The sequence below is a fragment of the Equus asinus genome, chromosome 9 (assembly GCF_041296235.1).
Source record: "Equus asinus isolate D_3611 breed Donkey chromosome 9, EquAss-T2T_v2, whole genome shotgun sequence".
NCBI lineage: Eukaryota > Metazoa > Chordata > Mammalia > Perissodactyla > Equidae > Equus > Equus asinus.
The window spans coordinates 86,034,053-86,058,018 of record NC_091798.1 but is presented as its reverse complement, the minus strand read 5'-3'; the positions used below and the strand labels follow the sequence as shown (position 1 = coordinate 86,058,018).

The 23,966-nt window shown below is 40.2% G+C and overlaps 1 protein-coding gene across 1 annotated transcript in view; it reads left to right on the top strand.

Annotated features, from left to right (window-relative positions):
* The window catches only part of XRCC4 (X-ray repair cross complementing 4), a 288,469-nt gene extending 269,278 nt beyond the window's left edge, over positions 1-19,191 (top strand). Inside the window, exon 8 of the mRNA XM_044777890.2 lies at positions 19,152-19,191. Within this exon, the coding sequence (XP_044633825.1) occupies positions 19,152-19,176 (25 nt within the window). The 3' untranslated portion in view covers positions 19,177-19,191. The remainder of the gene's footprint in view (positions 1-19,151) is intronic.
* The last annotated feature ends 4,775 nt before the right edge of the window (positions 19,192-23,966 follow it).

Sequence of the window (23,966 nt, the reverse complement as noted above, 5' to 3'; positions counted from 1 at the left end):
CATATGGGACTGTAAATGGTGTTGGTGAAGGAGATGTAGGGAGGGGGAGTCTCTATGCAGGTTCAGCATATACTTTTCTGTCTTGGTGTCACAATATTTTACGTATCTGCATTCACATAAGTAGACAATTACAAATGGCAATGGCGAGGAAAGACAGCCAAATTGCTGGCCAGAGTTACAACATCTTCCCATTCCTTTTTAAAGACTATTTCTTATAGAAATTTTAAATTTTGTCAACTGTATCTTTTTTACTTACCAGTCCAATTGCTTCTGTGTATGGCATACTCAATGGACTTCCAATCAGATTCTGTTCTTGAAATGAGGGAAATGTTCATCAACCAGCTTTTTCAAGAGAGAAAGAGATGTTCGGCAATGCTTTTTTCCCTTTTAAATCGTTAATGCTGTTAATTGCATGTCAGTAAGCAAAAGAAGAGGAGCAAACCTTTCAGGCACAACGAGATCTACTCTCTGCATCCGATACTTAGACTCCATTCTCAGCTGCGACTTTCATCCAGGCCATGTACCGTGAAAACATTCATAGTTTGGCCATAGAGTTGTCAATTGGCTTAGTAAAAAAAAATAAATAAATAAAAAATCTGCTAAACAGACCAGCTCTCTGAGCCAAGCTTTATTATTAGAAGCACAATGAACTCATTAATCTTATTCAGTCTTACCTTTGGTCATCATGCTTTTTGTTGATTTTCCTTCATGAGGGAAAACATGTTTCCAGTCCTGATTCCAAACACTTGATCATTTTCTTCTTCGGACAAGCTAGTATGTGTCTACAGAGGTAAAGCGAGACTTAAAGTAACTTCCTACCTTCCCTTTAACCTCAAAATAGGAAAGTGAAAATTACTATGTTTTCCAGAATTTACTATTTTACTTCCCTGTGGTTCACACTAAAAAAATGGGAGATAAATGGGAGGCGAGATGATCTCACTGTGTGAGGTGAAGGCTGCAGAGACACCTCGACCTTGAGGCAGGCAGTTTCCCCTTTGGATAAAGTCCAAATACTTCAACGTGGCTTTCACAGCAATTCCTGATGGCTGCTGTGATGTTTGCCACTTCATTCCCTCTTCTAATGTCAGGTTTCTGCTTTTCTGTAGGCACTTCATTTCCTCGAGTGCTCATAGGCCTTTCGAAGTACAGTTCTTATGGCCTGGAACTGTTTCCACCCCACCTCTCAGTGGCTTCTCTCTAACTCCTCCTTACTACTCTCTCTCCATCCTTCAGCAGGATGTCATGTCCTTTGTGAAGTCTGACCTGGCCCTGACTGGTTGAGGCAGCTCTTCAATATGCTTCCATGTTTTCGCATATTTTTCCTGTCTTGATGCAGTTATCTGAGTATATTGGAAGTTCCTGGAGGAGTGAGATCTTGCCCTTCCTGTTCACTGATGGATTGCCAGGACTTGCCATGGTATGTCAGGGCCAGAGGAGTTTAACACGTAAATAAATAAATACTAAATTTTCTAATACTGAGCATATGAAATGTTTCTGTACTCCAGGCTTTCAGAAGAGAACATGAGACAGTTTGCTATTGCAAAGCAGGATGCTTGTGTCAACTATTGATTCATATAACAGCATGTATGACTCTCAATCGCATTTTGTAAAGTGAAAGAAGCCAGCCCTTGTGGTCTAGTGGTTAAGATTCAGAGCTGTTGCTGCCACTGCCCGGGTTCGTTTCCTGGTCAGGGAACCACACCACCAATCTGTTGTTGTCATGCTGTGGCAGCTGGGTGTTGCTGAAAGCTATGCCACCAAATACCAACAGGGTCACCCATGGTGAGGAGGTTTCAGCAGACCTTCCAAACTAAGCACACTAGGAAGAAGGACCTGGCCACCTACTTCCGAAAAAATAGGCCATGAAAACCCTGTGAATAGCAATAGCAGCGGAGCATTACATCAGAAGGTGAGAGGATGGCACAAAAAAGACCACTCGGAGTTCAGCTCTGCTGTACATAGGGTCGCTAGGAGTTGGAATCGACTTGATGGCACTAATAACAAAAAAAGTGAAAGAAGCCATACATAAAGCCTGCGTATAGCGTGATTTCATTTATATGTCATTCTGGGCAAGGCAAAACTAAAGAGTCAGAAATGGTTCATAGATCAGTGGTGTCCAGGGGCTCTGGAGGGACAGGGAAATGGACTGCAAGGTGACAGCACAAGACAGTTCAGGGTAATGGAGTTGGTCGGGATTGCACTGTGGGGTTGGATACATGACTCTGTGCTGCATTTGTCAAAGCTTGTAGAGCTGTTCACTGTGCACCCTGTATGCAAATGTAAAAAACATTAACCCGGATGCTGAGAGAACTCAGGATAGGGTGCAGAGTGTGACAAATGAATCTACAGTCCTGGGCCCCATGGCAACATTTCGGTCAACGATGCACGTATACCATGGTAGTCCCAGGAGATTAGTACCATATAGCCTAGGTGTGTAGTAGGCTATACCATCTAGGTTTGTGTAAGTACATCCTGTGTTGTTAGCACCACAACAAAATTGACTAATGATGCATTGCTCAGAGTGTGTCCCTGTTGTTAAGCGACCCATGACTATAACTGTATTACAAATGTATAAAGTAACTTCACGGGAGGGTATGGGGAAGAAAGAAGCTGACCTGAGTATTGTTGGCAAACAGTGTTTTGGCTGATACTGTAAGGTTAAATATAAAAGGAACTGCGCACTAACACTGGGCTCTAGTTGGTAAATTTATCTCTCACGGGATACAGTTTTACAATTCTTAGCACATGGATATTGTTAGAGTTAAACATAGAAGTAAATACATTGTGATATTGAGAGCCCAGTTTCTCACTGTCTGAGAAAGAAGTTACAAATAAAGGAGTGAAGGCTAGAATGAAAACTGCCATGCTGGGTTAGAGTCAGAGAGGTCGGGGTGAACTCATGTCTGCTTAAATATAGATAGATAGGTGATAGATAGACAGATAGATGATAGATAGAGCATATAGCTTTAAATATATATTTGCATATATACAGATAAAGAGACAGAAATAAATATTTATTTATATATGTGTATGTATATATTTATATATATGTATGTATATTTTACACATAGCGATACACAAATAGATACAGAAATAAATATAGAAATATGTACATAGAAATATATATATATTCTATCTTTCTACTGAGAAGGCCTTGAAATAGTGACCCCTCAATAGAAACAAGCATTCATGGGCTCTAAATACCATTCTCCACTAAAAGGGACTAGGGTTTCTTGAAGGAATTTTTGATCCTAGGACTGTAATATCCTAGGACTTCTCGTATTAGATGGTAAAGAAGTAATAATAATAACTGTTTAAAAACCAGATGCAGGCATGTCAAAAGGACACAAGAGACAACCTAAAGAGTTCCCATACCCAAAGGTGTAACAATTTGAGCAATGAGATAAATAACAGTAATATTGGATTATAAGCCAAAGAATAAAATAGATATCCATAAATCCATACAGATATAAATAAGTGATTAATAAATAAATAGATGGGGAGACGGGACAAATATTCCTTATGGAAGAATCCCAATTAATACATTGGAGTTAAGGAACTAGAAGATCACCATCGGAAAGAAGAGCACAGTAGGGGCCGGCCCGCTGGCACAGCAGTTAAGTTCACGTGCTCTGGTTTGGCAGCCCAGGGTTTGCCAGTTCGGATCCTGGGTGCAGATCTACGCACCACTTATCAAGCCATGCTGTGGCAGGCTTCCCACACATAACATAGAGGAAGATGGGCACAGACGTCACCGCAGGGCCAGTCTTCATCAGCAAAAAGGGGAGGATTGGCAGAAGATGTTAGTGTAGGGCTAATCTTCCTCAAAAAAAAAAAAAAGAAAAGAAAGAAAGGAAGGAAGGAAGGAAGGAAGGAAGGAAGAAAGAAACGAACAGCACAGTAATATGTGCTGTTGGCAAGATCCAGTGACAAATGCTAAAATTAGTGCATGAAACTTTAAGGAGAAATGGGATGTTTGCATAGCCCAAAAGTATCTTCCTCAAAATATTTATTAATTACTGTGGTGGTTTTACCATATGTCCACAAATTCAAGGAAGTAGAGTTTAATTTCCCCCTTTTTGTATGTGGGCTGAATTCAGTGACTTGCTTCTAACGAATAGACTATAGAAAGGGAAAAACAGTAACTTGACATTTGAGAAACCTGGCAGACACCAGGTTAACCGACAGATTGTGGTTAATATCAGCAGTGATGAGACACATCGAAATCATGTGCCTGCTGACATGATACGCTGGGAAGGCACTTCCTTTCCATGGATTTCTACCCCCAAATCCATCAGCTCAGTCTAACCATGAGAAAATAGCAGACAAATACAAATGGAGGAAGAGTTTTCAACATACCTTACCACGAAAGAGACACAGTCATGAAAGAAACTGTCACAGGTTGGAGAAGACATGACAAGTAAATGTAGTGGTTTATCATGAACTGGATCCTGAAACAGAGAAGGACATTAGGGGCTGGCCCCGTGGCCAAGTGGGTAAGTTTGCACACTCTGCTTCGGTGGCCCAGGGTTTCGCCAGTTCAGATCCTGGGCACGGACATGGCACCGCTCATCAGGCCACGCTGAGGCAGCATCCCACATGCCACAACTAGAAGGACCCACAACTAGAATATACAACTATGTACTGGGGCGCTTTGGGAAGAAGAAGAAGAAGAAAAAAAAAAAAAATAAGATTGGCAACAGATGTTAACTCAGGTTCCGATCTTTAAAAAAAAGAAAGAAAAAAACATTAGTGGAAAAACTGAGGCAACCTCAACAGAGTATAATTAATAGTGTTGTACCAATGTTAATGTTTCCTTTGGATAAATGTACCATCATTATGTAAGATGTTAATGTTAGAGGAAGCTGGGTAAATGGTGTATGGAAGCTCTATGTACTATTTTTGCAACTCTTTGTAAATCTAAGCTTATTCAAAGGAAAAAGTAAAAAAGAAGAAGATAGGATGTGGGTTGTTCATTGACTTGCTAAGATCATAGGAATATTAGGCTCAAAGTCCACATAGCCACAAACAATGTCCCAAATGGAATAGTGGAACCTGCCTCCCCAGTACATTGCCACCATGATTGCTTTTAACTGCTGACAGCGTTGCCACCAACATGAGATTCATCCACAGGGGCCACGGCCACCGCTGCCCTGGGAATGGGATCTTGTGCAATAGTCACTGACTCTAGAAAGAATTTCCCAAAGCTCCTGCTTCTTTACATCAATAGCCCTCTATTCAAAATATGCATATGTGACGTGCTTAGTGGAGGCGGGGTTGGTGCCCATATCCAGCTGCAAGAGAACCTGGGAAAGTGAGTCTGGCTTTTTTTTTAGTTTCTTATGGGAGGAGGTCCTCAAACATATGAAGGGAGTTCAGATACTTGGCGGTCAAGAAAAATGGAAAAATGTCTCCCATATTTTGTGAATATAATGTTGGTACAGTTAGAACATTCAAGCTAATATAAAGTAAGTCTTAGAACAATTGGATCCAGTATATCTAATCGTATAAAACAGAAAACTAGGTAGAAAGATGAGGCAAGGAGAAGACTGCCTTGTTTCAGCTTTGAAGATATGTATTTTGATTTGACATAGCTTCCCAGTATGCACTGTCTTATGAATCATCATTTTCCTTTAGTGTCACTGCTGCCCCTTCACTAAAAAAAAAAGAAGAAAATGCAAACAAAAAGCACTGCATTATTCCAAATAAAAATATTTCTTCCTCTCTGATTGAAGACAACGTTTTGTCACAAAGTTTCTTCTTAATTTTTAAACACACATCGCTCATGAATTGCTAATAAAATGCTCTGACTTAATTTATGAAAGAAATCAAATAGATATTGATTTGTACTCAAGCCTTGAAAATCAAGTAAGCACTTATTCTTTCGTTTTTTCTTTTCTTTTCCTTTCTTTTCGTCTTCTGTGAGCAATGAACTCAATGCAGACAGAAGTGTGGCGGGTCGAGGCTATTATCATCATCCCAATGGCGACACATTTCCCTTTGTTGTTACCTTCAGTCACCTTCATGGCCTCTGCTTCTACCTCATTTGTTCTCTTTTTAAACTTATGGACAGTTAACTGGCTTTTAAAATGGAAAGAAATAGAACAGATACACTTTGGCCAATAATTACATTCTTAACTTCATAAGAGAGTCTGGCTGCCACCATGATGAAGTGTCCAATGAAAGAGAAAGGGCAAAAAAAATGTCCTTCTAAGCATTCATCATTACCTGTTGCCAGGGGATTTGGAAAAAAAAAAATTAAGAATGTCTTTGTGTGAAAATTCATTATAAAATCCCCCTCTCAACCAAAATCTTGGCTCATGATGGAGTTAACTATTCCTTACAACCATGCCAGGAAAGCTGGCCTTGAACTTTCCATTGTAATCCAGTCACACAAAGATATGGCAAAGACTGGTTAGGCTTGGGCCACAGAGTCAACCTGTAAAAATGCCCTTTCAGGGCTGGCCCAGTGGCGTAGTGGTTAAGTTTGTGTGCTCTGCTTCAGCAGCCCAGGGTTCATGGGTTCGGATCCCAGGTGGGGACTTACACACCACTCATCAAGCCATGCTGTGGTGGCATCCCACATACAAATTAGAGGAGGATTGGCACAGATGTTAGCCCAGGGCAAATCTTCCTCAAGCAGAAAGAGGAGATTGACAACAGTTGTTAGCTCAGGGCCAATTTTCCTCACCAAAACAAAACAAAACAAAAACAAAAGCACCCAAAAATGCCCTTTCAGCTGTGGGGAAAGAGGCCCAACACATGCACTGGACCTACACCTCACCTCCACGTCATTGTCTATTGTCTGTGAGCGTTTTAAGCCAATTAGAATTTGGAAATTTTCTTTCTTTGTAAGTCTGAAAGTAAAACCAAGAAAGGATTCTTTCCTTCTGAGTGTGTGAGAACACAGAAGGGACAAACTCAAAACATAGGATTGTAATAGAGAAAAGCTTTATTACTGCCTCCCAACATCCCTAGACAGTGGAGAAAAAGGAAGTCTAGGTCCTTTGCCTAGAAAAGAGGTAAGAGTTATAAATCTTAACACACCAGGCAGGAGAGGGAGAATGACTCGAACACTACAATGAAAATGCTAACACTACTAACATTGATTGAGCACGTCCCATGCGCCAGACACTGTTTAAAATGTTTTATGTGGATTAACTTGTTTAATCCTCAAAACAACGTATGATAGAGGTACTATTATTGTAATGATTTATCGGATAAAAAAGATGAGCACAGAGATTTTAATCAAATTGCCAAATGACACAGCTACTAAGAGTTGAAGGCAGGATTTGAACTCAGGTAGTTTACCAGACTGCATGTGAGTCTTTAAGGAGTCCCAGGTGCATCTGATTCGTTGAGAGGAGGGGAGCAGGTCCTCAGCAGGTTCCAGAAGATTTAATGGAGAGAGAACGGATCTGACTACATGTTCTACTGCACCAGATGGTTTCTGGGAGCAGTCATGGCTCTAAGATCAGCAAGACCTTTGCAGATGAGACCACGTGCAAATAACACACCATTTTCCCAATTGACATCACTAAATCCCAATCATAAGCTTTTGTTTAAAACTTGCCATTTGCGCCGGTGTTCGTCCTCCAGCACTGTTTTAGTTAGGATCAGCAATGTTAGCTGCTGTAAAAATCTCAGTGGCCTAGCGAAACAAGAGTTCACTTCTCACTCTTGTCACTCTCTGATGCAGGCTATCACGGGGCCCTGCCCCACTCACTCGATCGAGGGCCTAATTTTCTTCCCTCTTCAATATAAGATTGCCTGGTGTCATCCAACAGGTGGATGAGCAAACAGAGAGAGAGCAGAGGATCCCAAGAGAGGTTGTTAGAGATCAGGCACGTGGCTTCTACCCACATTTCCTTGGTCAGAGTGTCAAGAGGCTATGAAATGTGGTTGAGTGTTGGTCCCAGGCAGAAGAGGAAAGTTGTGTGCATCTGGGGGCACTGACCTTCTCCGATACAAAAACACTAAGCAGTTTCATCCACTGTGCTTCTGTGGTAGGGTTTATAGGCTTCAACTAATTTAGGAGGTAATCTGCGGACCAGAGGAGAAAGTCTCACTACAAAGTAACCTGAAGGATCTGTAGTGCACACCTGTGTCCTGGCCAGCCCTCTTTGTTATACTCTCTTGCTTCCTCATGGCATCAGTTTGTGAACCCGGCTCCCGGCTTTAGCTTCCTCTTCAAGCTCTGGTGTTAATCCCTTAAATTCTGTCAATGCCGTGTCCCACCACTAAGGTACTCACGGTTATACTAGAGAATGTTTCTTTGTCTCCCCAACATCATCTTAGCAGAGTGAGTTGCTGTTAACTACACAAATATTTCTTAATTTGATTTTATTAAAAATAAAATCATAGCTAATTTCTTAAAAGGGATGTTTTATCGCTAACTTTATAAAGTACTGAGATATGACTATGTAAAATATTCTGAAATCTTAATTTTCAATATTTATGCTGAGTGGTATCGGCTATATCCAAGCCCTCAGAAAAATGCTCAAAAGTTAAGAAAGCATGACTACGTTAGGAAAGCTAAATGACTCATAATGATGGCTCGTTCCATCAAAGCATTTAGCGTTTCTTATTGAATTTTCTTTGGAAGGTGTCAACCATGTTTTAGTGATAAAAGAACTTAGCTGATCTCCAGCAATTACCATTGTGAGGAAAGGCTAGGAGCTTAGGCTCTGGTGACAGACTTCTTGAATTTTATTAGCTGTGTGTCCTTGGGCAAGTCACTTAACCTTTCTGTGCCTCAGTCTCCTCAACTGTTAAACAGAGATAATAATAGTACTCACCCCATAGAGTTGACGTAAGAATTAAATGAATTTAATCCTCACAACAACCTTCAGGGGCCGCTGCTATTATTTTATATTGATATGCATAAAAACACTTCGAGTAGTGCTTGGCACATATAAAGTAATCAATAAATATCAGCCATGATCATCATCAGTATTATTATTATTACTGCTATCATTATTATTATCACCCCTCAATCAAGAAAGAATTGTTTTGCATTTTCAGATAAAAACTGTTTAGTTTTGTTTTGAGATAGTTGAAAGCCATAGTGTTAGACTGTGGTCCAGAAAGAAATGCTGCAATGAGGATTAATTGTCAGTACATCCAATAGTTGAAAGTCAGTAGGCTTGAGGCCTCATTCTCAACCATAATTTATTCACTCAGTCAGTCAGTCAGGCAAGACTTGCTGCATGCCTACTGTGTGTCAATATCATAGCTCTGGCACTGACCAGCTATGTGCACTGGAACAACTTTCTTTGCCTCTCTGAGCTTGATTTTCTTCATGTGAGAAGTGAGGGAATAATACCTACTTTCATCTTTGTTGTAGAGAGTAAATGAAGTAAGAAATTTTGAGGAGCAATGGCTCCACGACTGGCCTGTAATAAGCAGTCAATACAGAAATTATTTATTTATTTATTTATTTTAAAGATTTTATTTTTTCCTTTTTCTCCCCAAAGCCCCCCAGTACATAGTTGTGTATTCTTTGTTGTGGGTCCTTCTAGTTATGGCATGTAGGACGCTGCCTCAGCGTGGCTTGATGAGCAGTGCCATGTCCGCGCCCAGGATTCGAACCAAGGAAACACTGGGCCGCCTGCAGCGGAGTGCGTGAGCTTAACCACTCGGCCACAGGGCCAGCCCCAATAAAGAAATTATTATTCTCACCAAAATTAACATAAAAATGTCTTTGTCCTGAAACATGATTCTTTCTTACTCTTTTTTGAACTGCAGATCTTGACTTCTTGGTACGTGGTAAAATCAACGTTTAAAATAGAATCAATGTTTTTAAAAACCAACATTTAAAACAATAGTATGGACTACAATAGAATAGCATGGACTAAATGAAGAGATTAAACTAGAACAATACAGATAAGATTGCATCACATGTGCTGAAACATTAATTTCACCTATGAAATACCTACCTGTATACGGGCGTTAGTTGTGTGTAAAACTTATTTCTTACTCAGAATTGCAATCAAACACGTTTGAAAGCTTTTTCACAGTATATAGACAGTGCTCTGTGGGCACCTGTAATGGCTCAGAAGTCAGAACACCGTGTTTGTTAGGAAGCTAGCTCAAAGAAATATCTTTACCAGCATGTCGCAGAAATAACACACGCAGGATTTTTAAATCAGTCAATACCTAGCTTGCTTGGTGGTTGGGTGGAGAGGGTTAAAAATGTTACCTACAAATGAAATATCAGGATTATTGGTAAATTGTGCCTTTCTATGGTACCTTTGAAACATTTCGCATTAAAACTGCGCCCTCCCCAGTGAAGGGAAATCCAGTAGCCCTCTGTTGTTTCTCCTGACATAGACGAAAGGGAAGAGAGCTGTCACCAATCGCCTGAGAAACTAGGTGAATAATTACCATCTTCTCAGGAGAGTCCTTTGCCCTAAAACCCTTCAGTTCCAGATCATCTGTCTTTAGAGTTTCTTGAGCACATAGGCCTCCTGTCTTTTTTTTCCAAATTAAGGGCACTCAGAAGAGCTGCGCATCGGGCACTAATGAATTCTCTGAGACTAATCCACACAGTAATGAGAACTGGAATCTGTCACTCACTCTCCCGGGAGGTAACAGTTCACATGCTGTTACATCACCCTATTAAAATAGCTTATTAGCGGTGTTGCTTGCCTGCTACTGCTCATTAAGAAGGTGTGACCAAAGAGACACGTATTTGAACAAATGATGAATTTAATTTGAATTGTTCTCCATTTTGTTTTTATGGCTGAATGCACACACGCTGAAGTAAATAGAAACATTTTATGCAGATCACATATACCTTAGGGAAGTATTAACAGAATTATGACTTTTCAGCAATTAGATGAAAAACAAGATAGATGAAAATCTGCATCCCCTTCATGTGAGGAGCTTGGGTACCCCATTCCCTGCATTTTTGTCTCCCAGGAAATATTTGTGATTTTGCAAGAGGTTTTCATTATAGCATAATGCATTGTGCCATGAAACCATTGATAAATCGTTCTGAGGGCTAAATCGGGCGGGGGGGGGGGGTAAATTTAGATAGAGTAATAGGGAGTCGGGTGCAATCTTTATCATGAATCCACCAAATTGTGTAAACATTTCTTTGCTGTTTATTTTTGCCGATATAATACCCCAGTAAGAGCATGGGCTTCGGTCTCATATGGAGGTTACTTAAGTCCTGGCTCTCCCTTTGGGTTGTTGTGTGATCTTAGAGGAAATCATTTAGCCTTTTTATCCTCATTCACTTCATCCGTAGAATGAGAGCACAATAATATCTATCTCATACTTGAGGTTGTTGGGAGAATTCAATGTGCTTAAGTAGTTCTTGGCTTATGGTAAGTACCCAGTAATACCTATTATTATTATTATCATCATAATCTCCATCAGTATCCATTCTTCCTCCTCCAAGGAAAAAATCAGAAGGAGGTTTTTTTTTTTTTGGCTTTTGATGTAGCTGTCTGAAAACTGGAACTTTGGAGTGTAGCTCAAGAAATATTGGAGAGCAACATCAACGCGTTAGCAAGCTCGGCGGCCCCATCAGATGCCCTGCAGGCCCATCCTCAATGACCTTTCTCCGCAGAGCGTTTCTTACAAGCAGTGCTATGGGGCTACCAGTTCCCAGCTGTGTGAGGAGGAGCAAGCTTCTGCAACTCCCCAAGCTTCACGTTCTTCATCTTCGAAAAGCAGATAAGAACACCTCCTTCGTTGTGTTGTTATGAAGATTAAATCAAATTAAATAAATGTTGTAAAACATCCATCAACGTGTTTAGCATGTACAAGCCCTCGATAAACTGCAATTGTCATGATTATTAATACTCATAATGCCACTGCCCCACCCTCGGTAAGACACAGTTCTGAATTACTCTCTAACAGCTGGGAGATGCGGGCTGGACCCTCCCACCTGTGCCTGGTCTCTCTTATGTCCTCAAAAGCCTGCAGACCCAGGGGGCTGCGTGGAAGTGCACGGGTTACAGAACAGAGCTTTTCAAACTAGACCATGTCATACTTAAATAGAATCTGTAACTTTGGCCTCATTCACTCAACCTTCTAACAAACTTCACAAAGGAGCCTACGTAAATGTCCTAGTTGTTTTACTGTTAGATCGTTAATTGGATTAAATACTACTTTAACAATATTAAGAATAATTTTTGGATTCATATTATTGGTAAACAACATAAACCACTCATAGCCTTTCAAAATTTTTGAAATTAAAAGGTTATTCCAAAAATAATCACATAAGCACCATTATTCTAAAGTATAATAGGTTGAGGGAGAGACTACAGATAATTTTGTATTTTTCAGAGTCCAGTTAAATTCATGAACTGGCAGTTAAAATTGCACACAGATGCTATTTAAAACAAACAAGATTCTTTCTTACACTTTGGGACTTTGCCTAAGTGTGTCCCGAGGAGTTTTGTAGCTGTGTGGTACGTACAAAGTGAGGGTTGAGTTTTCATCATTTTGCATGAAATATGTCTTTCCAGATTTGTGTTTCCCACAGATCTTATTTCAGTTATCTAAAATGCAATACAGTTTCGCCAAAAGCAAACTCTTAATAGCAATCTTGAAAATACATTTAAAAAATATCTCCACTTCTATTCATCTTGTCTAGCGTGAAACATCCTCAATAGACAGCTCACCACCTTGAAGTAGAAGAAAACATTAGTAATAATAATATGATAATAATAGTAAATAGCTCTATCCCGTTTCCACATCCTGCCCTGTAGTAAGCCCTTTACAGGTATTTTAATCCTCTTATCAACCCCAAGGGGTAGATACTATTTGAATCTCCATTTTACGTGCAGGAAAGTAAGCCACAGAGCAGGTAGGTAACTTGCTGAAGGTCACACAGGTAGAAACTGGAAGAAGCAGGACTCAAACATCAGGTTTTTACCCTAAAATATCATCTGGCTAAAATTGTTACAAGCCCAAAGCTTATCAAATTTATCAACATTAAACTTACGGGACATCATTTGGTGACGAGGACCCCTGTCTTGAGATACAGTGCAGGAATATAATTCCTAACTAGGAAAAAAATCCCTTTTTTCCTATGGCCTGGTTTCTCTCAAACTAAGTTAAATTTCTTTTGTGTTTGCATGGCCTGGGCTAATTTGCATGACTAGTTTAGATAAAGCAAGTGAGAGAAGACAATTTTTAAAATCACGTTATAAATTCCTGACTCAAAATTGAATGGGTTATTGTTTTTTGAAGGTGACATGGTGGTTGTATCAGGCTAATTAAAAAACAATGTCTACACGTCTTCTAGGTAAAGCTGGTTAGGGGGATAGTTTGGTTGACCCCTACCACGCAGCGCCCTGTGGTTTGGGAGGTGACCCTCATTCCAGAGGCAGGTTCTGATTTGACTATGCCAGTAATACTGTCCCCATCTTCCTTGCCGGTATTGTTTGAGGAACTAGTGCCGAAGCCAATCAGAGTACAATATTCCCCTGGCTGCCATTTCCACAGGAGTGTGTGACCAACGTTGTCCCCATCAGACTCAGCGGAGGAGCTTATCCTGTGGCTGAAAGGAGCTACGCTCACTCCCACTGGAGAAAGAGACAGGATAAAGTTAACACTGTGGACAACAGAGGAGAAAGGGAAAGAACCTGAGTGTTTGGTGGCGTTCTTGAGTTGCCCAATCAACCAGCCCTACAGGCCACACTGCCTTTAACTTTCTTTTGAGGGGAAAATATAAGTTTTTAGCATAGTTTAAGCTTGTTTGAGCCTGGCTTCCTAATAATTTGAAGTCAAGCTCAGCTAGGAAACACATTTTCACCCCTCAGCACCTGCCCTATAGTCCTGGTTTTAGAGAGACAATTAGGATCTGTGCATTTTGAATCACTGATAATTTGGTTCAAACCTATGAACTGACTCAGATTCTTATTGACATTTATTTTTATTTGTTTATTTATTTTAAGATTGGCACCTACACTAACATCTGTTGCCAATCTCTTTTTCCTCTTCTTCTTCTTCTCCCCAAAGTCCCCCAGTACCTAGTTGTATATTCTAGTTGTGGGTCCTTCTGGTTGTGCTATGTGGGACACTGCCTCAGCATGGCCTGATGAGCAGTGCCATGTCCACGCCCAGGATCTGAACCGGCGAACCCCAGCCTGTCGAACTGGAGCATGTGAACTTAACCACTCGGCCACGGGGCCGGCCCCATATCCGCATTTATTAATCACATAATGTAACACATGCCAGTCACAATGTAGGAACTTTCATGTACATTTTCTCTAAGTAACTTCACAACAGGTTCCAGGAGAGAGACATCACTATCCACATTTTTTAGGTGAATAAGTGGAAGCTTAGAGTGACTAGGTAATTTTCCTCGTGTCACACTGTTACTCGGTGGAAAATTCTTACTTGCGCTCAGGTCTTTTGACTCCAGTCTCCAATGCTGTTACCCCAGCACTGTGATTTAGTGATTCAGGGCAGGAAGGATGGGGATACAGAAAGAACTCCAGATCATTTCAGTGGGAGGCAATTTCTGTTCATGGGATAGACCCCCACCTTAGACATCATACTCTATCACTTTGTTTTTCTTATTGAATCTTGTGGAAAATCACCAAAATCATCATGTGTGTAACATTCTATAATTCTATGTAAGCTGAAGTAGAAATATCTATTCTGGCACAGCTGACACATTTCTCAAGTTTCTTTCCAGTCACATAATAAAATTAAGTATAGATGTGTGTGAAAATATATAGAGAGACATATAGTATATCTGAAACATATTTAATTTAGCTTTTAATTTCTTTATTGTCCCATAATTCCTCCTTTCTTGGATTTGCTAACTGAAAACATTCTAATGAATTCTAAATGGAAAACATTTGTTACTCATTCTAGGGCTGCATACTGAATTAGGTTTGGATAGCGTAGCAAATAAAGATGATTATCACACAGGAGAGTGAAGCGATCCAATGTAACATAATGTCAATCACAGATGGCAAGGTCTCTATAGAGCCTTATTTGTTGCTTTTAAAAGCCTGAAGTTCTTCAGAGAGTGCTACCACAAATTCTCTTGATTTTATTAAAAAATTGGTCTAGAAAGGTAAAAACTCAAATAACCAAAAATCTCTCTCCCGCTTTTCCCATCCAGTGCTTTGTCCTGAGTGTGTTTCTTTGGAAGCCAAGATAAGTTGCATTTGTTGCAGTTTAGGACTTTAGCATGAAATTAATTTTCACCGTGGCCAACAACTGGTGTTCAAGTCCAAGTGTCCCATTCAAATTGTCCAGAGATGCTGTAAACCTAGAGCTGGGTCATGAGTCTGGGCAAATGCAGAACTTGAAGAACAGAAGAAGTTTAAACTTTCACCAGTCGTGCTGGCAATGACTTAACTGAAAGGAGCTCAATACCAAGTAACAGGCTTTACAAGGCTGCGCAGAGTATGTTGGGCCGAATAGAAATTCCGTTGGATCTCGATAGGTATTATGTTAAAAAGTATTCCATGAATACAATATGTAGAATTGCCTCAATTTCTTTACCTAAAGAACCGTGTGTGTGTGTGTGTGTGTGTGTGTGTGTGTGTGTGTGTTTGGCTAATTAGAGGACCAATGCTCCATAAAATGCTCCAATGGGAAGTGTTGGGCTCTGGCATGGATAAGCTCTGTTTGAAATAGGTTATCTACATGAAAATACAGAGAATATGATGCAGAAAACTTGTTTCTTTTTAACTATTTTTGTTTGGAATTATTGCTTTGAATCGTTATTTTAGTTGAAGTACTAACATTTCACACAGCATATAACATTAGTGTTTCCTAAATCATTTTGTCTCCATTTCTTCTTTTTTCTCTCAGGGAAACATGGAGCGGATAATTAGGACAGTTATATTCTATTTTGCAGTTGAGGAAAGCAATGGAGAGAGAAGGTAAATGCCTTTTACCCTCAGCACAGGCTAGGGCAGGGCGCCGGAAACTAAGGCCCACAGGCCGAATCGAGCCTGCAGCCTGTTTTTGTACTGTTTGGAAACTAAGAATTTTTTTTAAAGATTCGTTAATAAAAATAAAAAGACAGAGGAATATTTACCATCTGACTTTCTGCAGAAAAATTATACCAACCTCTGGACTAGGTTATGCTGTGATAACAAACAATGCTCATATCTCAGTGGTTTTGTCCAATAAAAATGTATTTCTTACTGACGCTACATGCCCAATACAGGCTGTCAGGCATCAGGAGTCTCTGCTTATCCAGATCACTCAGGAACCCAGGCTGAGGAGACTTCATGTCATTATGTGCTTCCATGGTCACCATAGCAACAGAAAGCGAATGTGATGAGACAAACACTGGCTCTCGAAATTTCCTCCTGGGTGTGGAATATACCACTTCTGCTCACACTTCACTGGCCAAGCAAGCCACATGGCCTCACATTACTTCAAAGGGGCATGGAAATGCTATCCTACTTTGTGTCTGTACGAAGGAAATTCAAAAATATTTGATGAACAGTAGCACTAGTGCAGGGTACCCATACTTGCACACACACACACGTGTGTGTGTAGAAAGCTCGTTCAAGAAGAAATGAATTAGAATCCATATCCTGTGAAACTTGATTAATTGATTCTTTCTTCTCTCTAGATATATATGCATGCAGATATATTGATATCTTTATCATATATATTGATATATGGAGCTCTCTATTATACAGATTGAATTCCTATCCTATATTGAATTCTGCATATATCAACATATAATAGATATCTCTCTATAAATTTATCTATCTATCCAATGGCAAATATTAGTATTAGAAGGAAACTTACAGTCGATTCTACAGAAACTTCTCTTATTTTGTAGATAAAGACAGGTGAGGTTAACAATGACAGATCCGAAATGCAAGGTACCACATACTCCTTCCTCTACATTAAACTTCTTCTTTTCTAAGGAAAAGCCTTCTATCCTTTCGAAATCATGCTAGATAAATTTTTATATGATCTCATGTTGGAAATGGTTGCTCTGTGTGACAAAGAGAAGTTTATCTCCCCTCCCCGACCTCCCCTGCCCATACATACACAGTGGAGAACAATCTTCTGGATTTTCAAGCAGTGTGAATTTGTAGTGTACACAAGGCCGAACTGCAGTCCGAAAGACTCCCACACCTGAGCGTACACTGGCCATACACTTCTTGGCTCAGTGGCAAAGCGAGGAAATTGTGAATGATAAAGAATTGAAGGAATCATTTTCTTCCTCTTCACGTATGCTTCCTTTGTGCAAACAGAGACTATTGGTGGGTTCGCTGTTTGTCTCTTTCCATCTTCAACCTTTTCTATTTACTTAGGAGATGCCAAATGAGAGAAACATAAATTGTGAGTGTTTTTAACGGTACACATGGCCCATCTATTGGTATCTGCTTTATCAGTGGAGAATTTTACTGCTCAAATGGCAAGATTCACAAATGGCCAATTCCTGATGAGGGGAAAAATCCTGAAAGGGACAGTTTCTTTTCAGGAGAATAAACTACAACATTTAAAGAGAAGAGGTCCTGTGAAAAAGCCACCAGTGGAAAGGTCCCAGCCTGTCTTCCGTCTGTGTTTGGGGAACGGTTAACAGCAACGTGTGGGAAGTCAAACAAAAGTGCAGAGCTGAGATTTTCTTTGCTTTTTAAAAAAAGGATGTTTGTTTAAGGAGAATATGTGTGGGGGCAGGAAGGAGGAGAGCGATGGCCCTTGTAAAGAAAAGGGACGTGGTGAAACAAATAGCAGCAGCTCACAGGACTTTTGTGCGTGCAAGATGGTAAATAAACTAAAGAGGCAATTTTTATAAAAGATATTTTCCCAGTCGTAGAGGAAAGACAGTGATATTGTAAGGTTGCTGCTTGATCATTAAATCCATCAGCTAGAGCTCAACTCATGAGCATCACTGATACCCGTCTCAGTTGGCTTCTCTGGGTTTTTCCGTCTTTTCTCTGACAGTCTTCATATTTCAATTGAATTTCTTCTGGAATTAACCTGTACCACTGAGAAATATGATTAAACTGCATTAAAAAGCCTCTGATTTCTATCTTGAAAGAGAAAATATAATTGTAAAGATAGTGCCATTGCTACTAGCCCAATTTTCAAGGCATCTGGGTGTCAGCAAGTTACAGGGTAAATCGGGGAAGGCATTTTATCAGACAGGGTGCAAAGTGATGAAGAAACGCCAGAGAAAGTGGGGGCTTTTTCTTTTGAGTACAAACATCTAATCATAAAGGCTACATTTTGGTTAAAGATTATGTCTGCAGAAATGATGAGTTAAAAGAATTATTTTATATGACTTTATTGGCTCATGAATATAAACAACTTAAAAATATTATAAATACTTACTTTAAAAGGAGCCAGTAGTATTTTTAGTATTTAATTGTCTTCAAAGAGAAACAAGTTTAAGATTCTCAGCTTTTCACCGATTAAGTTACAAGCTGTTGGATTCTCTATGAAGTTTTGATAACGGTAGAAGAACTTACATAAAATCTTATCCCCATGTATTTAAACCTTTCTTATTTGTGCAAATTCAAGTCAATAAATGAATGTAAAAATATCACTCATATTTGGAGTAAAATTAAACTTATTTCAAAGAAAGTGTTCGATAGACAGTGTATCATTCAGTTTCAGAAAAGAAAGTCTTCAAGCTTTACGCTTTGCCAGTCTTATTTATTGGTGGATCATATTTAATCACCGAAGGATTAATATTCTTGTGCATACTGTAATTAAAAATAAATAGATCACTAAGTCACCTAGTCTTCAAATGTGCCAGATGAGGCAAACATTTCACTTCTGTAAAAATAAGTTTCTAATTTTGAAGCATTAGTGGAGCCTCCCGTGAAGGAATTCTGTGATATTTCTTCATTTATCTAAGATACTTTTTTCATACTTATGAATATTTATGAACCACAGGGTTCAATTGAGTATTATAAGAAGTGAGAGGCAGTGTCTTCCAGATGTAAAGGGTGCTTTTTAATTCTATTGCTTCTCCAGATACTCACTAGCATCTTGTCACGCTTGAATGAGCCGTTCAAAACAGAGCTGCCATCTAATCGCAGCACCTGAAGTGTAAAAACGAGAGGAGAATTTAATGAAGCATAAATGGTCTGTTCAGTTGGAGATACAGACTCCTTGACTGTAGCACAATTAAATAAAGCACAGTGGAAGCTTCTATTAATCAACTCCAACCACCTTCTGTTTTGCAGACTGGAAGTCTACGAGATCAGTTAACGTCATTACTGTGAAGTGTGGTGCATGGACAGTAAGTATATTTTGTGTGTGTGTTGGTGTGTCTATAATCAAGATTCTACAGCGTATAACACACTGAGTTCAGTGCTGGTGGGGGATACTAAGATTAATCAATATGGTCGCACTATCTGCAGTAAACAATAGCCCTTATCAGGTGCCAAGAAGCTGGCTTATTTTTAGCAAAAAAAGTTATTATGCAGCTATCGAGGCTTAGGCTGTGAAAAGGCATTGGAATTTGGAAGAATAGGAACTATAGTGGCTCAATGGAAAAAACCCAGCTATTTTTGGAATAATACACTTTCTCCTGGTTTTGTACTGTATTGAATTTCTCAGTCTCATGGGTGTGTCTGTGAGGTGACTGTGGGCATGGAAGCGAATGGCTTAGTCATTAAGGGAGAGGAAGCAGGGGTCAGTGGGAGGATTAGCAACAGTCAAGTACGCCCTCTTCCCGCTCAGAATTCTGTAGAAACCAGCAAGCTCAGGAAGTGGAAACAGCAATGGGCTGAGAGACCAAGCAAGTTCAGAAAATGGGAATAGCAACTAATAGATCTAAAAATCCACCAAGAACACACTATTCATTCATGCATATTCATGCATGCAATATTTCTAAAATATTTTCTAAAATAGAGTACCTATATATCTAAACCTTTTGGGTGTTAGTCACTACATTTACAGTAATGAATAAGATTGACATAGTTTCTGCCTTGTTGTCGTTTGTAGTCTAGTGGTGAGTGGTTGGTTGTTCATGCCATGAGGCTGTATTACCTACCACTTTTCCTTGTTGCGACACAGTTCGCCAGGATCCAATTCAGCATCATTCATTTCATTTAGTTGTTATGTCTCTTTAGACTTATTTAATCTGGAACAATTCTTCAGTCTTCCTTTCATTTTCTCGATCTTGACTCTTTGAAAAATATAAGCCTATTGTTTTGTAGAATGTCCCTTAATTTGGTTGTTTCATGTTTCCTTATGATTAGAATCAGGCAATGCCTCCAGGAGAGAAATACTACAGAAGTGATGTTGTGTCCTTCTCAGGGTATCACGTCAACGGGAAGACACGTTGCACTTTGGAATTCTTCAAGCACGGCCATAGTTCTTTTTTTATTTTCTCTTATCACTCTATACTTTTTTCCCTAACCTCTTCCGTCTCCATACTTTAGATATCTATCTTACTAATGTGTATCTAGTTTGAACATTCCTTCTAAACTCCAGACCCGTAAATACAATTGCTTATCATTATTATTATTATTAACAACTCCAGTTAGATTTCACAAAGGCACTTCATACCTAATATCTCCAAGACCGAATTCATGGGACTTATCCTCTTACAGTGTTTCGTATCTCAGCTAATGTCATCGCCATCCAGTCAATTATGCCAGCCAAATTCTAAAAGTGGTCCCTGATGTTTCCTTCTTCCTTGCCTCCCCCAGTTCAAATTTATCATCACGTCTTGTCAGTTTTACCTCTTAAATACCTCAAATGAGAGCTCATATCTCTCATTCTTCACTGACAACATTTTGGTGCAGAGGTTGTTCCTCCCACCAAGTCTACTTGGTAAAACTTACTAGCTGGTCTCCCTGCATCCCCTCTGGCCCCTTCCAAACTTTCCCCACATTGAAAACAGAGTGATGTTTCAAAATGTTATTCTAATCAAGTCACTCTCCAACCGCCTTCTCCCTTGCCTCCCCAAAATCTCCCGTAATTGCTTCCCATTGCTCTTAGGATGAAGACCAGAGCTCTTAAATCACATAAAGCTCTACATGGTCAGACCTCTGCACGCCTCTCTGCCCCTTCTCAAACCATCCTCCCCTCCACTTCTGCCTCTCAGCTGCACTAGTCTTAAGTCCCTAGGGCAACACTTGACACATGGCCTTGTGTATGCTGTTCACTTCGTCTGAACCATTCGTCTTAGATCTCAGGTTCCGGGAAGCCTCTTCTGACTTTCTCAGTCTAGGTCAGGTTCTCGTCTTACATGCTTTTATAAAATACATTCCTTATAAGCAGAGCACTTATCTCCACTTGTAATTTTACAGTATTTATTGTGATTATTGGAACAATTTCTATCTCTCCCAGAAGAGTGTAACCACCACAAGCACAAGGATTGTATTTGATTTTGCTCAATTTCTCATCACAGATCTTGCAGCACCTAGTACAGCCCCTAGCACACAGCAGGTGATCCGTAAATGTTTGTTGAATGATTGGGTAACATAAGCTGTAAAGGTTTGCCGTACAATTCCATGGAATAGGCAGTGAAATAGACATGAACTGAGTCTATTGGGGCTAAACTTCTTCCTTAAGAAAAACAAAGTGCCTTTAGAACTTTTGAGTCTCCAAGCCTGAAATATTTATTGGGACGTGCCATTACACAAGCACAAACTATCCTTTTAGTCACTAGTTTATTGAGTGTTTCTGGTTTTTCCTAGAAAGCGTTCCTGAAATGTGCTAAATTTATTATTCACTTGAATTCCTCAGGAAAAAGAAACTCTTTATCTTAAAAAAGTTCATAAGCCCAGTTTTTAAGTTATTAATAATGATGAACAAAGCAAGGATGGTATTTCTACATCCACAATTTTTTCAAGAAGTCAATGGCTTTCTTTTTCCTCAGTCTCGGTCAGGCTCTGTAATGGCTAATTTTCTGTGTCAACTTGACTGGGCTGAGGCATGCCCAAACAGCTGGTAAAGCAGTGTTTTGGAGTGTGTCTGTCAGGGTGTTTCCAGAAGAGACCAACATTTGAATCAGTAGACTGAGTAAAGAAGATCCACCCTCTCCAGTGTGGGTGGGCATCATCCGATCTTTTGAGGGCCCCAATAGAACAAAAAGGCAGAGGCAGGGCGAATTCTCTCCCTCTTCTTAAGCTTCTCCTGCTCTAGGACATCAGAGCTCCTGGTTCTATGGCCTTTGGCCTCTAGGATTTACACCAGCAGCCCGACCTTCTGCCCCTTCTCAGACCTTTGTCCTGGGACGGGGACTTAGACCACCAGCTCCCCTCGTTCTCAGGCCTCCCCCATCCTCAGATTGGGACTGATTATGCCACTTGCTTTCCTGGTTCTCCAGCTTACAGATGGCAGATCCTGGGACTCGGCCTCCAGAACTGTGTGAGCCAAGTCCTACAATAAATCTCCTCTTATATATATCTATATATATCCTATGGGTAATGCTGGTCTCTGCATTAGCAAAAGAGCTTCATAGCATTAACTTCCACAGATCATCTCAACTCAGCTTCCATCAAGCGTACCTTAACTTGATTATAGTCTTCTTTCAGCTCACCTGTATTTCTCTTTGATCTATGCAGATCTTCAGTCAAAATGTAGCTAAGGTTATTTTGCTATAATGCGATTTTGTTATCAGAAGATTAGGCTAGGGTCAAGACTTGCTGAGAAGAGAGAAAGGGAAAGTTATTGCATGCTGTTTATAAATCTTCAGGACATTCGTTTTATTTGGAGAAACCATCTATCCTAATTGCATGTAGAAATGAATAGCTTTAACTCGCCTCAAGCAACATACACAGTTGTGTTTAAAATCAGTCCTGGTGAATTAGATTATTTTTGAGTTTACAAACTGTGTTTGGGTGGGATTAAGAGGGACCTTCAATATTTATAAATCTGAGATGTGTGTAATTTCCATATAGTTTGAGTTTTAATAATGAATATGCAATCCTTTTTTGGGGGGAGCAGAGTGGGGAAGATTAGCCCTGAGCTAACATCCACCACCAATCCTCTTCTTTTTGCTGAGGAAAGTTCTCCCTGAGCTAACACCCATGCCCATCTTCGTCTTTTTTATATGTGGGATGCCTGCCAGAGTGTGGCTTGATAAGCGGTGTATACCTCCATGTCCGGGACCCGAACTTGCAAACCCTGGGCTGCTGAAGCAGACCATGCACACTTAACTGCTGCGCCACTGGGCCGGTCCCTGCAATGCTTTTTAATTTAGCAGAAAGCAATATTAAACAATTTTTTAAAGGACCCATTTGTGAATTCTTTTTCAAAACTCAAACTTCAGCTTCTGCTTCCACTTATGATAGTTGATCACAAGAGTCTGTCACTCCCACTTAACAATGTGAACAGCCCAGATAAGCTACACACTTTTGGTATTTAAAACTAACCAGAGTACTAAAGATGTAAAGAAAACTAAGTGAACTAAAATCCAGAAAGCAATTAGCCATTCCCAGGAAAGAAGAGATCCATGGCTACTTTTATCTCTGATGCACAGTGGAAGGAGGAGAGCTCTGCCACAGAAGAGAGTGACAAAAAACCAGCCAAACTTTCCAGAAACTTTTAGCAGCTGCATGTGAGCTGGTGTGATGTATTCAAATTTCAAGGAGACCCAGACCCAGAGCAAGTCTCCACCCATCCACCAACTCTTTCCCGTGGGCTTCACCACGTGCATGGGGGGAAAATGCTGAGAGCTGCACTCAGGGCAGGAGAGTGGAGAGAAATCCCTCTGAGGAGCTCCAGGCCTTCCTGGACAGCAAGGCAGCATCCGTCGAAGGCTGGGAGCAGGCCAGGAGGGTAAAATCTCTTCAAGACTTTTGAGGCCTCCATTGAATGCATCATCTCAGCCCTCCAAAGGCTGTGACCAGAAATTTCCTGGGATACCAAAAGCTAATAAGAGCACTGTAGAGCGAAGGGAACTCTCCAGAATCCCGAAAAGCTGATATTCACAGGCTGCAAAGCAAAGAGATACCTCCCACATTCAAAGAGCTGGCTGCTGGGCTGCAGAACACAAAGAGATCTCTGCAGCTTTGTGACTGCTCCGATCTCTTGTCCTACTG